Here is a 14247-nt window from a genome sequence, read left to right as displayed (position 1 = left end):
TTGTCTGGAGTTCCTTTCTTATGGTTGGGGTTTGACCTAACTGGATTCAGTTTGGAGATGGGTGACTGACCTCAGGCCCTGCACTCTTCACTTACTGGTCTGGACTCTGCCACGGCTGTGTTTACTCTGCAGCTGTTTTTGGAGGGACACATTTAGAGCAGACCAGACCTGTTATTTCATTCTCAGAGGCCAACACGGGGACTGTGACTGCCTGATGCAATAGCAACAGTGTGCGTGTGTGTGTGTGTTTGTGTGTATACCCTCCGGGGACTAAATCAGGTCAAATCAGCTGCATGGACAGTGGTGAGACTGACACTCTGAGTTGAAGGCAACACTTTGTTTGGAGCAGCAGAGTTATGGTCTGAGAGTGCAACCATGCTGGTTCTCTGAAGCGGGTAACTGGAGACTAAAAGCAAACTTAAAAGCTTTTCATTCAATCGCTGGGGATGGCACAACAGCTGCGTTGACTTGTATTTAATTAGTGTACACCCATCGTTACCATGACGATCAATAGAGAGGCTATTGATTGCGAGTTCAGAAGAGAATGATTAACCAACACGACAATACATCTCAAATTAAAGTGAAAGTGAAGACCTATTTCTGCACATGTCTACCAAGCAGAATTTTTAAACTAACCGTTTCAAGGCTTGTTTGTAATTTTATAACTAATCTGAAAACCACAGAAAAGTTTTCAATCTGAATTTTATGACAACAGTGGTGTTTTATAGCATCAGGAGACTCTCTCAAAGCTCGACAACAATCTGACTGAACATCCGGGGTAAATTCCTCAAAAACCCTGTCCCATGGAAACCCCACCCCACAATCCACAGGTCTTATCTACTGCAAGCATCACATCCCATGGCAGACCCGTGGCAGAGACCTCATCAGGTCTACAGCCCGATGGATGCTCCTAACTATAACGTTTTCTTCAACGCAATGTCTGTTGTTCTTTTACAACTACTGAATAAAGTCAACAATGGCAAAAAGAAACAATACAAAAGGAAGTCTAAGCAGCGAAATGCTATTTTGCTCCAAGCATCCCTCTGTGGGTTTTCATGTGTTTTCTTTCGATTAGATGGAGCAAATAGCTGATGAGGGCCATTAAAAACAAAACATGGGGTCTAATGATTGAAGCAAGCACAACCTCGATACTTTTGGAGGATTTAATAGGTAGTTTACTGCTTAATGGTTTCATTCTACAAAAGAAGCACAGATTCTACACTAAATGGTGGAGTGGATTGTGTGTGGTGCTGAAAACAAAGTATCAATTTAGATCTGTCAGATATCAAATTACAGATTAATTCAGATGTGAAACTGAAAGACATGATGGGAAACTGTTTTGATTAGAGCTAGTTCAACACCAGCAAGCAGCCTCAACCACAGTCAAGATGAATATAATTAGATGCATTAGTGGAAACAAAGCAAGTCATTAATACTTACTGTGTATAGCTCATTTAGCACTTTCATTAAGTCTTCCTGAAGCTGGAAAGCAATTTCCTTGCTCTGCATAGAAAAGAAAAAAGCAAGAGAGACAAAATAGTTACACAATGTTTGTTTTTTTTCACACTGCATGAAATTAATAAGATATTTTTTTCCACTGGTGTCTATTTTTGTCACAACAAACTCCCCGTTTTAATATACAAATCTTGCAGATTATAAAACAAATTTTCATACGACACAAAAATAATTGTACTTAATAGAAAAAGCAGTTAATATATAATTAATTAGTCAGGATTAAGAACATGTTTTTTTTAAAGTGTCCAGTTTCCCAAACCACACATAGGTCTGATTTCTGGCAGACCTGTAGAATTAAAAAGACACTTCAGAAGAACCTGTCTGACAACACGAAGTAGGCTATTTTATTATTAGATTGACTAATTTCAGATTTTGTGGAATTTTGGCAAAGTTGACTTAAAACATGAGACATTATTGCTACAGGTTAATTTTCTAAGCTACAGAAAAGAAATTATTAAGAACCTTAGCCTATACTGGGATCCAATATTGCTACTGCTGCTATGGCAGTGTTTACCAATATTTTTACTTTATCTTTTTTTTTATTTAACTACTCAATTAATCATCTGAATAATTGATAGATTACTCGATTACTAACATAATTGTTTACCCTATTAATAAGTTGTTACAGGAGAAACGGTCAGTGTTTTTTGTTACTGCTCAGAAGACGTTTCATGCATTCATCTGCTTGATTTGTAATGCATCAAAGAGTTTTCTCTGAATATTAAACTGAACGATAATTAAATGCAATAAATGCATCATTAACAATGTGGACACATGCTGCTTATAGACAAGAGTGCTCAATAGTTTGGACACTACAACCTTATTAATGGCACTGTATACATTGCACAAATGACCACACTTCTATTTTAAAAAGGTGTACTGGCTTAAATCAGAACAAGACACAACGAAACAGTGAATTATTATTTCTTTTTTCCCAGGACTTTTAGTGTGAAAGTGATATCAGTGTCTTGCTCACTTTTCCACCCAACAGCAGCTTGAGTTTCACTCCCCACATGCTCAATGCATTATTTGGCTGCCACGACTAAGACTTCTTCCCAATATGTTAACTCAATCAGCCGTGCCACAGGCTTGACTCAGTAACACAATCACACACATGCCCACATTAATGCATCTAGCAGTTGTGGGATACGGTTTTAACAGTGCTGGACTTAAAGGGACCTTTTTCTATTAATCTAATTGTGGCACTTTCATACTTCCTTGGCACTGACTAAGACAGTGTATCACATGTTTATGAGGTTATGAGTCATGACAATGAATCTTTGATTGCTCCACTGCAGTTGATACCGCAGGCTGGATGTTACCTGGATGATGTTACAGCCTTGAACGGCACGTCAGGTCTCTTTCTAACCCTGTTATCCTCAGACAAATCTCATTCTGGGAGCCGCTTGGTGCAAAAGGCTTGGTGAGGGTTTTCTGGGGGTAACATGAATCCGACTGGAGAATAATTTTACTTCTGATCAAAACATGGAATGCACTGGCTGAAACTCATGGATTTTTAATAGCTTGAAAAAGTGTCTACAGATTTTTTTTTTTTTTCCCCCAAAGTCATTTTCAAGCCAAAATAAACTTTGTTTGTATTAAGATTTTATGTCATAGACCAAGACAAAGTAGTGTGTAATTGTGAGGGCAAATAAAAATGATACACGCTTTTATTTTATTTTATTTTTTTTACAAATACAATCCTTAAAAGTATTGCAAATGTTTGTATTCACTGCAATACTTCTAGAGTGTGATTTCACAAGCTCTACTGGAGACATTTGCCAAATAGCTCATGCTAAGTCAAGGACAGCAAACAAACCTCTAAACTAGACTCATTAAGACCTTCTTTCATAAAATTGCTTCCTTCTTGCCACTCCTCCATAAAGGCCAGATTAGCGGAGGGATCAACTCCAGTCAACAGATGATGACACCTGACCTGTGGATCTCTGCAGTTCTCCCAGAGTGTGTCTGTTTTAGGCTCATCAGCTTAAGTCAGCGGTGTCGAACTCGGTTACATTTTGGGCCACATCAAAAATCTGAATGTTCTTAAAGGGCCGGTTGTGCCGGAATGTGTTGATAAATCCCGTCGGACTGTTAAAAAATTAAGAAACAACTGTCTATTTGTGTTTCTTAAAATTAAATATTGAACATCTATTCACACTAATCAGTCCCTCCAGAATTTTGTGATTGGTTTTTGTGTTGTTTTTTTTTGTGGATTTTTTGGGGGGTGGGGGGGTTCCAATCAAAATTACAGATTTTGTGGATTTGTGAAAAACTCGGGGGACTTACTAATGTAATTTAGAATCTAGAGGGCCACATAAAAAGTTGCGGCGGGCCAGAATTGGCCCCTGGGCTTTGAGTTTGTCACATGTGGCTTAGGTGGACAGCCGTGTTTAAATAAGTTAGTAGTTATTACAGACTCTTCATTTTTCTACCAAGAAAGTGAGATGTTCAGAATTTGAATGTGCTCTGTTCTTTGGTCTTCTTTCTGTTCTTTAACAAACCTGGGAGATCTTTATAACTCAGCTGTACTTATACCGAGACAGAATTATATGCCTGCTCCATTTACTCTATTTACTAAGTAGAAAACGTCTAAAGGTAGTTATTGGCACTTCATTTTATTAAGGGAAATTAGAAAAAAGGGGATGAATGGAAATATGTACCACAGTTTTCAGATCTAAAGTCACATTATTATACATTTTTTACAAATCAGCATTTTTCTTAATCTGAAATGTAGCAATAATATGGCTCTTAAAATATTAATTAAGCTAGGGTTATTCAAAATCAAATAAAAGCTCCAGCATTTTTCTTCAACTATGATTCCGATTTATAATTCATCCCAATTTTACAGCTCCAGGGTCTCTTCAGCAACAAAAGTAAAGCGCAGACAAGGATGAGGAGACAGAAGAAACATGCAATCTCCTTTTCATTGCATGTCTCTTACTGCTAAAGCTGCACAAGCATGTGGACAGGCAGCAAAGAGGATTAGAGTCTCGTGTCTGAACTTAGAGAGTCTTGCTTGGAGACTGGGATTATCTGCAACACTTACCTAATCACCACCTTGTGAGTAACGATACTCAATCTATTGCAGTTACTTAATCGGGGAAATCCGAGAGAGCCAAATCTCGTTCATGGTCACCTTATCGGTGTTTCACTCAACACAAGGCATTTAACATGCAGGCTATAGGTTTAGTACTGATCTAATCTAAACAAAGCAACTTCTTCCACATGTTTGCTGTGTCTCCTACATACAATACTGTGTCGCAAAATTCCAAATGGCAGGAGTCACTTCAATTCTTCCATCAACTTGTGTGACTCCTGCAAGGAAATTTATTCAAGTTTATGGTTGCATTGAGACAAAACCTGAAAAAGTTCAGCGGGTGTGAATACTTTTACAATGCATTGTTGATACCTTATTCATTATGCTAGTCACAGTAAAGTAAATTTGCTTATAAAGACGTATTTTTTCCATATAGAGCAATAAGACGTAAAACGACTCTTGTGGGAAAAGTCTTAAGCAACAGTAAGTTGAGAAGACAAAACCTTTGACTATCTGTCAGATCAAACACAAATCAGCTCTTCCCCGTTTGGAAAGCTGGGATGCGATCCAGAGCTCAATGAAAAGCTTTCCCAGGGATCTCACGAGCTGTGAGACGGTGTCTGCGTGAGTGAGAGCAGTAAAGACAGACGTGGCAGTAAAGAAACAATGCATCCAAGACATTACTAACCTTTCTCCTTGAAGAACCACCACTTAGAATGTTTTGAACCCTGAAATGTTCTCCTCTTTTATACTGTAGCTAAATGTAGCACACAAAATATTTACCTCAAATTATGAGCAGTGACAGTTGCTTACCAAATGTTGTGTTGCATAACCAGTATTGATTTAATTTCCTCAACTTTACTCCCTTTCATTTGAAAAGAATCTCAGTTGGGAGAGGGGGGGTTCCAAATTACTCTAATTCATCACAAGGATCTAACGAATAGATTTCCTTTTTTGAGTTCATTCCATCTGTGTACCAACCACATCAGAAAGATAAAACAAACCAAGAGAGGAGAAAACAGGGAAGCCTTTAGGGAGTGGTGGGTTTCATAAAGCCGCTGACATAAATCACAGTTTAACAGGCAGCAGTCGCTTAGGGCCTCTGTGTGTGGTGCTGTCCTGCCACTGCAGAGCAGACTTTTACTACAGTTAACATAATACTTTGATCAAATCTTGATTGATAAATATATGAAAATGCAATCTTAGATGAATCTGTGTATGCAGTAAAGACTCCTTAGATGCAAGATTTGCTAAAATATTATATTTCAGATGTCATGAATTCACCTTCTTGATATCAGTACTATATTTGACCAATTAAATGGTCTTTAATTGTTCTTAATTTCCACACAGTCCATCTTTTTATTGGCTGAGAGGCTACAGCTCATGGAGGATGGTCAGCATTGTGTAATGGCAAAGACAGGAAATGACTGATGTGAATCAGTCATAATCAATATAATCACCACAATTTTAGACAATAGATTCTCTCTGCTATTTTTAACACTTTGCCTACTGAAAAGTTTAAAACTGCATAAGACTTCAGAAATAACACCTTGTACCTTCTTTCTCCCACAGAATGGGACTGTCATGAATAAAACAGAGCAGAATAAAACAAAGAGCCAGTTGTATGAATAATGGAAAGTGAATATGTGATGAAACCCATCCAAGCATAAAAACAGGAAGACAAGATAGATAGATTAGATAGATAGATTAGATAGATTAGATAGATTAGATAGATTAGATAGATTAGATAGATTAGATAGATTAGATAGATTAGAGAGACAGAGAGACAGAGAGACAGATAGACAGATAGACAGATAGACAGATAGACAGATAGACAGATAGACAGATAGACAGATAGATAGATAGACAGATAGATAGATAGATAGATAAAAATCGAACATGCCAAGCCAAATGGTCAAGTGGAGGATGTTGACGGAGGCCCCAGGACCTGTCTTTCTTTGTTTACTTGCTCTCTGTGAATGGACTGCTCAGCATGACCCCTGAACATACAAGAAACTAAAAAGCCCTGGTCTTTGATGTGCTGGAAGGATGACAGCCGTACATCTGTCTCTTCAACTCTGCGAGGGAGCTCACGTAATACGGGGAAGTTCTCTGTTGTTTGTGCCTCATTATTGGAGCTCCGCTGAGATCAAACGCTATGGGAAGCTTTAATTAGAGGACGTGACGTGACCTCCCACAAGGCAGCTGTTTGTCTGCACAATGTCACCTGGATCCACAAAGAAGCTGCAGAACTTGAAAGGGACAAACATTCCATGATGTGGTTGGATACTCCAGATTCCACAGTGTCAGAGTGAAAGGTGCTGCAGTCGCAGTGAATCTGGTCATTGAGGGTCGAAAGTGTGCTCAGAGTTGCACCATAATGCAATTTTAAGAAGTTGAGCATTAGGACTAAATACAACCACAAGACTTAAACTGAAGCACACTGAGGGTTCTTGGTTACTATTTGGGCTAAACCAGTGTTAAAAACCAAAATTGAAAACAAAAACTAAAAAAATACATTTCATTTTCTAAATAAAGAAGGGGAAATTTGAAGGTTTCTGATAAATTAAAGAAAAAGAACAGAGAAGCAGAATATTCTCTGCAAGCTAAACGTTCACAAAGGCCCTCCACTTAGGAAAGGCAACTTTGTAATTTAGCTCTGTGGTAAGTTCATGTGACTCCTGCAGCAAGGAGCTCATAATCTGTTAGGGAGTTGTCATCTTTGTGGTGAAAAAAAAGGCAGCGGCTTGGTTTTTGACCAGAAAGCCATGAAAGAGTGAACGTACACTGATTTGAAGCTGCGGTGCCCAAAGTTCAACGCCATTACTCTAATTCAGAAAACAAACCACAATGGAGCATCATGCCATCAGAGGCAAAGATGAATATAACTTCCTGCATATCATACAACTAAATAGGCCAGCTTCCAAGTGAATGGGTTAATTTATAATTAGAGACTGTTTATACAAAATGCTGACCTGACCGCTGTGGAAAAATCTGGATTGTGTTTAGTTGCGTTAAACTGTTTTTAAAATTCAAAAAGAAAAAGTCCCATCTGACCCCTCAGGTTTAGGTTAAATATAAGCATGGAAATTTTCTTAAAGTATATTTTTTCAGTCACATGCTACTTGAAGTTGAAAATTATATTAAAGAATGAAACCAATTTTGTGTTGAATACAATTCAGATGACAGAAAAGAAATTAGCTGTTATCTGCACAGTGCCCAAAAATGAATAAGGTTCAGGTTTTTCATGACAGTTGTCATGACAAATTTGTGGGAGTCAGATAATCTGTCTTAATTTTAACTGTCAATTAAAGGGACATATCTGTCTTGCTTAAGGCTTAGGAAACACTTAGCTGAGACACAGAGAAAATTATTAGATTAATTATGAGCAAATTCTAGAGAGTGAGGGGGAAAGGTCACCTTCTAAAACAAGGTAGTGACCTTAATTCTACATGATAAAATCCATTATCTGCCAGTCTCTGACCTAAACAACTAAATTTAGAACAAATATAGATAAATGACAGGTAGGCACCCACAAAAGAAATATAGGTCAGGTCATTAGCTGATTAGCTGACCTTTTTGGTCAGCTAATCAGCAGTAGCCAAGTAATCTGTCCATCCTCACCTTTTTCAGTAGCCGCGTGGAGTCCTCGCTGATTTGCATGAACCTCATGATAACATTATTGAGGTAGATGTCACTCAGTGTTGCATGGTCTTTACTCTCCCTCCTGACCTGGTTCAGCAGCAGGTACCAACAGTTGACTGGTGACAGCAGATTCTGATCTTTTCTAAAGAAACCAGAAGAAACAATCAGATGCCAGGAAGAGACAATCCAATAAGGTTGTTTATTTTCTATCTGTTAATGAGGAAAGTAAGAGCAAGAAGAGTGGATCTTCATCTTTAGGAGACTTGGCAGGGTAAACGGATTATTAAAGGATGTAATGAAGTCCATAGATCAGGACTGACCAAACTTCATCATAGAGGGACTCAAAATGGTTCACCCAGTCATGCTTATGGTCACTGCATTTGGACATTTCCCTGTTTGCTTGTTTCAGCACCAGTCTTCAAAAATAACTTCAACAGAATATAGTGGCAGTCTTTTTAACAAGCAGAAACATTTATTAAAATCCTTTAGTATGCATTACATGTAGCCCACTGCTCTTGAAAATATCTTCCGAGTTATATTTCTGAAATAGATCTCCAGATATTACTCTGAGCCAAGATAACTTCTTACCATCAAAGTGTCCCACAGACCTAAAACATTCACATGGGTTACATTTAAACATGTAGGATTTTTCTGTTAAATTGAAATATTTCCTCTGAATCCACAGAAAGTGTTATCCAGGTTGAAAATACCGGACCACAAAAAGATTCCCAAGACGATTTCAGAAAGACAAGGCATTGTCCAGATTATGATTTATATTTGTGGATTTATTAAGTCTCATTAATATATGATAATGTTAGTTGTCCACAATAAAAAGATGCTATATTGTTGTCCAAAGGAGCAGCTTCCAGTCTAAGATCATGAGCAACACAATAAATAAGTAATTTGTGCCAACGTTGGTTTTTTATGAATGACTCTTCACACATTGTGGCACAAGCTAAGCTAATACTTACCTTTATCTAATTTTTAGAGCACATACCCTAAAACCAGACTGGAACAGTTCGTGCAGATCACTTTTCTACAAATGAAGAGTTTGTTATTTTAAAAGAGTCAAAAACCAAAGATTTCATTTATCCCATGCCAAAAAGTTAAATTGTGAACAAATCTGGTCAGCTTGAGAAAAAGAAAAGCTGCACTAAAGAGGTAAAGAATAAAAAGAACAAAACAAAATATAGCAGCCAGAGAGCCATTTCCTGCATCGTGTGCTGGCTGCTTCCAGGCTAACAGTAGGACATTGTCCAGACCGCCGCAAGAGGGGCCCTGTATAAGCACCGGCCTGCCGACAGACTTCCTTTGGGTTAATCTGTAACATTCCTCCAGCATGCAAAAATCCAGCACAATATGAGTAATTGTGACAGTCCACATACATGTGCAATTTGGGGGAGGTTTAAAGGTCCAGGTCTTAGTTCAAGTCATGGAGGAACCATATGGAGACTCGCCTCTGCTCCCCCGTCACAAAGTCAGTTTGCGCCGACAAGCTGCACTTGTCAGCACAACAGGTGAAAATGTGTCCTCCGCAACTGACCCAGCCCTGAACTGGCCTTCAATGATGGCAACACATCAGTTGGAATAGCAAAAACTAATCAAAAGAGTGCCTGATAGCATTCCAACCAGCTGAAGCGTTCTCTAACGCGATGCAATAACAGGAAGAAACTGAATTTGATAAAGGCAGAGGCACACATATGAAAACCATCTGAAACCAGTCTGTTTCCAGACAAGAATAAGGTTTGTGGACAGAACAAAATGAGAAAAACCTGACTTGTATTACTGTCGGGCTCACCAGGCATCAAGAAAAGCAAAAACTCTGTTCCTGAGAATCTGAAAACTGTACATAAATATGTAGCTCCCTTTTCTCTGATACCCCTGAATAGACTCGAGTGGAACCTTAAAAAGTCACTTAATTAGTGAATAGACTCAAAACCGTTGGTGATTTAACCTCAGCTACTGAAAGGTTTGCTAGAAAATGTAGTGAAGAAGTTGTATCAGGGAGAGCACATTTCAGAAGGAGCATAACTTTTTTAATTTCCACTTCAGGCGTTAAATAACAAAGTCAAATTTCTTTTAGTCATATTTGACATACAGCATGTTATATTACTAAAGTTAACGGTGTTAGTTGACTGTGTTATCAAATGGCACTATGTGCCTGGAAAACACATAACACTGCCCCCGTAAGCAGAGAGATGGAAGTCACTCAGAGTTGATGAGAATAGTGATGAACAACACTGGAAGAAATCTAACACTGGTCACAAAAGAACTGATGTGGGCAGACGTCTGGTGTCCAGCAGAACAGCGACCCCAAACACAACTGGAACCAAAATGGAAAGGTTTGAATGAAGTACAAACCTATATCCAATCAAGAATCTGGCAAGTTGTATAAACTACTGTGTACAGGTGATCTTGAATCAAGCTCTGAATGAGCTTGAGCTTTTTGCAGAGAACAAGGGGCACAATTTGAGAGTATGTGCAAAACTGGTAGACATACATCAAAATGCTTATACCTGTAATTGTACAAAACTTTATATTTTTTAAAATTAAAATAAAATAGTTGAAAATTAAAACAAAGTACTGATCAGTACGCTGCCTCTGACTGGTCTTGCGAGGCAGCGTAAAACATGAAAAAGCAACATTAGAGAATGCAAACTTTTGTATGTGCAGGAAAAAAGCACATAATGTTTAGACATGACAAATCCTCCAGCTCCACGTGAACAAATGAAACGATTCCACTAACCAAAATCAGCTGGATAGAGTGTTTCAAATCAGCCTGCACATCAGATGATGGATACAAAACATCTGAATGAACTCTCTTTGTTCTTTGAACGAAAACTACAGACTATGCATACTAGCCCTGTAGTACTGAAACATTCACATAGCAGTAAAAGGCAAAAGGAGCCTTATTCTCCATCATGAAGTCCAGAAATAACCCTGAATACTTGGGAATATGACTTTCATTACAAGAGTTTAAACAATTACACATTAGGAATTTGGTCTTCCTTTTTTTTTGTGCAAGCCGTTCTGTGAGTACTTTAAGAGACGAAAACTTTAAACTTGTGACAAAAAGAGGTCAGACTAAGAAGTAATGAGATTCATTCACAGACTGCTATGACAGAACACACTCTGAGAGCTGCTAACTAACCCCACATAATGGCAGGAAAATCTCTCACTGTCATCATTTCCCTCTCAGCCAGGGCAGGAACTGGGTCAGACAGATTCCCAAATGATAGTCAGGCTCCCAGCAAGCTCAAACACCAGTATGAAAGGGGAAACTGCTGTCCAGAAGAGGCAGGGCAAAAAAAATAGAGTCAGATAAAACAGAGATCTCGTTAGCAACTTCTTCCCTCTTAAAATGTTAATGTGTTTGTTTTATTCATTTATGCTGTGCAAATCCATGGGTAAGTAGGTCAATGTCAATGTGCTTACTGTACTCTCATACAGTCAATGATGCTGACAAGGAAAGCTAATTACCAGTTTAGTGTGCCGTTTCCTGAAACACAAGCTTTTCACCAGCAATGAAGGTAAAATAGAAAGTCTTGAAAATCTTTCATTTCACTTTTAGATTGAAAATCTTTCAATCTAAAAATCTTTCATTAATAAACTAAGGAACCTCTGAATCAACAAAACCAAAGACATACATATATATATAGATAGATAGATAGATAGATAGATATGTCATGTCTTTGTGGGAGGTTGCCCACAGCAAACACACTGAATGTTTCACTCTAAAATATAATGATAAAAAATAGCTACCATGTATCTACTATGTAGAAGCACAGCAGTTATTTTTTTATGCATCTGTATGACTGAACCAACAAAATTGATTTGAGTTTTCATCTAATTGGGACAGAGCAATACTTTTCTGTCCCATGTCACACAAACCCAGCACACAGCACAAAATGATGTGAGGCATTATAGATGACAAAGCATGTTTCATGCTGTTTCTTTAGGGACAAAGTGACTTAAAGGTGAAAATAGGGTAATAACATTCTCAGAACATCAAACTAGGGATTTAGTCACAATAATAATGTGGTTTGCTTTATTTCACATAACATATTGATGTTTGCATTTGCATATTAAATGAAAGATGCAGTGTAAAGAAACAATATGTGTCCACATTCGTTCTCAAACTCAAACTAACATGGGCAAAATAAGCACAACCTTTCAGCAGAGTTGCAGCAGGACTCAAAGGAGAACTAGCAGTGATGTTGCTGCAGCGCAAACACACTTGATAGTTAGCTGATGTGGAACATGTGTGCTAACACAATGCCAGGAAGGAAGGACATCCTCAATAGGACTGCACTGTATGCAAAAAAAGTTATCATTATCACAAATACAAATGGACACAATATCAATATCACAAAAAGCTCCTTGGTCTGCAATAAATATCTGCCAACAATGTAACTACTATACTTTCAAGCTCACTGTGCCAGTAAAACATTCAGCAATGCTTGTTGTTTTATGCAGTCAAAATGCTTGATGTTCTATTAGTATCAATGAAAAATGACAACTAGGGGTTTTCTTTGCCAAAACAGCAGCTGTGTCTTATGCAGTATTGTTGAGTTAGATATGATCTATAATTCTTCCAAGCGGCTGAAAATATAACAGTCACTGTCTTGGGTCTATGTTAGCATCTAAATTAAAGTAGAAAGACGTTACAACTATTTAAATATATTTTATAAAGCGTCTCATCTGACACAATTTTTAATCCTGTGCAGCTCTTTTCTGCAATCTGCCTGAATGTGGTTCAGGCAGACTGGACAAAAAAATAGAGTTGTTTCCATTTTTTTTTTTTTTTTGGAGAATACAGTTTAAAACCTCAACCTGACATTCAAGCACAGTGGTGGAGCAGTGATGACTTGGGCTTGTTTTGCTGATGGAGTACCTGAGGACTCTATAGCAGGGCTATCAACTATTTCAGTAATCAGACGCAAAAAGGGCCACATTCTTCAGGTTTTTCATTTAACTACTTCAGCCTGTTGAGTTGAGTGAAAATGTAAGTCAAAGGTTTCCAGAGTCACGTGTGTCGCACTCTTCGCACTCTTTTGTTCCGATAGCAATTTCTCCTTTTAATGCAGGACAAGGCAGAGGGACTCGTACCTGATTGTTGGTGTTGGTAGCAACTATCGGTCAACAATGAAATACACTGCTGTACTCTTCACATTATGAGTTGATTTGTCTTTGTTGTCCTTTTTGGTGTGTTTTATAGTTTTTATTTTTTGATTCTTTGCCTTTTAGTTTTTATACTTGCTGTAAAATCAATTTCCCATTTGGGACACAAATAAATCTGAATCTGTGAGGCCTCCTATCCAAGAGTTAAAGCTTGGCTGAAATTGAGCTATTAAGCCTGAACAATACAGTGTATATATATATCTATACCGTATATAACAGAATGAGTGAACAAAAGAATGTAATTGTTGTGATGGTCTAGTTAAAGTCCAGATCTCAACATGATTGAGATACTGATTGAGATAATGTGTTGGTTCTGCAGAATGGCAGTAAAGAAATTAAAATGAAATTAACTGAAGTAGTGAGAAGAAGTAATTTTGTCCAAAATGCTTAAATTGAAAGATGGTTTACTTTCTTTTAGTCATGACTTTAGGTGTGTGTCTGTTTCTTTGTGTTAAAATACTACAGAGCAAAACTTAACTGCACACACATATGGAGACCTCATTTTCTAGTAGGGGTGAAATTTTGGTCACCAGATGAACAGATAGATTTTTTTTCATGTCAAGACCTAGATTTAAGGTTAAAGTGATTTATTTTCAATAATGTGTTTATGTGTTAGCAGCAGAGTTTCTTCGTGGCATTCAGTTTTAATGGTTAAAGTTACGAAAGCATGCCCACAGGCTCTCAGAAATGGACATGTTTAATGTGTTTATTCCACAAATAGTCACACAAGCACAAATGCAACACTTTCCAACAGATTCTTGCTGTGTGCATGGGAACTCTGATGTTGCCCTGCTGTTTTATGTCTCTACTGGAAAGGGCTAGCTGCATTATAGGTTTTTCCCTAAACATCTTTGACACATAAGCAA

At 37.9% G+C, this 14247-nt stretch overlaps 1 protein-coding gene across 4 annotated transcripts in view; it reads right to left on the bottom strand.

The window, feature by feature from the left end:
* srgap1a (SLIT-ROBO Rho GTPase activating protein 1a) overlaps positions 1 to 14247 on the bottom strand; it is an 84362-nt gene that overhangs the window by 39921 nt on the left and 30194 nt on the right. For all 4 annotated transcript variants that reach the window (XM_044126078.1, XM_044126077.1, XM_044126075.1 and 1 more), the window contains exons 3-4: positions 8180 to 8342; positions 1441 to 1503 (exon numbers count right to left, since the gene is read on the bottom strand). In XM_044126078.1, the coding sequence (XP_043982013.1) occupies positions 1441 to 1503; positions 8180 to 8342 (226 nt within the window). The remainder of the gene's footprint in view (positions 1 to 1440; positions 1504 to 8179; positions 8343 to 14247) is intronic.

This window comes from Gambusia affinis, linkage group LG08 (assembly GCF_019740435.1).
Source record: "Gambusia affinis linkage group LG08, SWU_Gaff_1.0, whole genome shotgun sequence".
NCBI classification, from domain to species: Eukaryota; Metazoa; Chordata; class Actinopteri; order Cyprinodontiformes; family Poeciliidae; genus Gambusia; species Gambusia affinis.
This window is presented reverse-complemented; position numbering and strand designations above follow the sequence as displayed.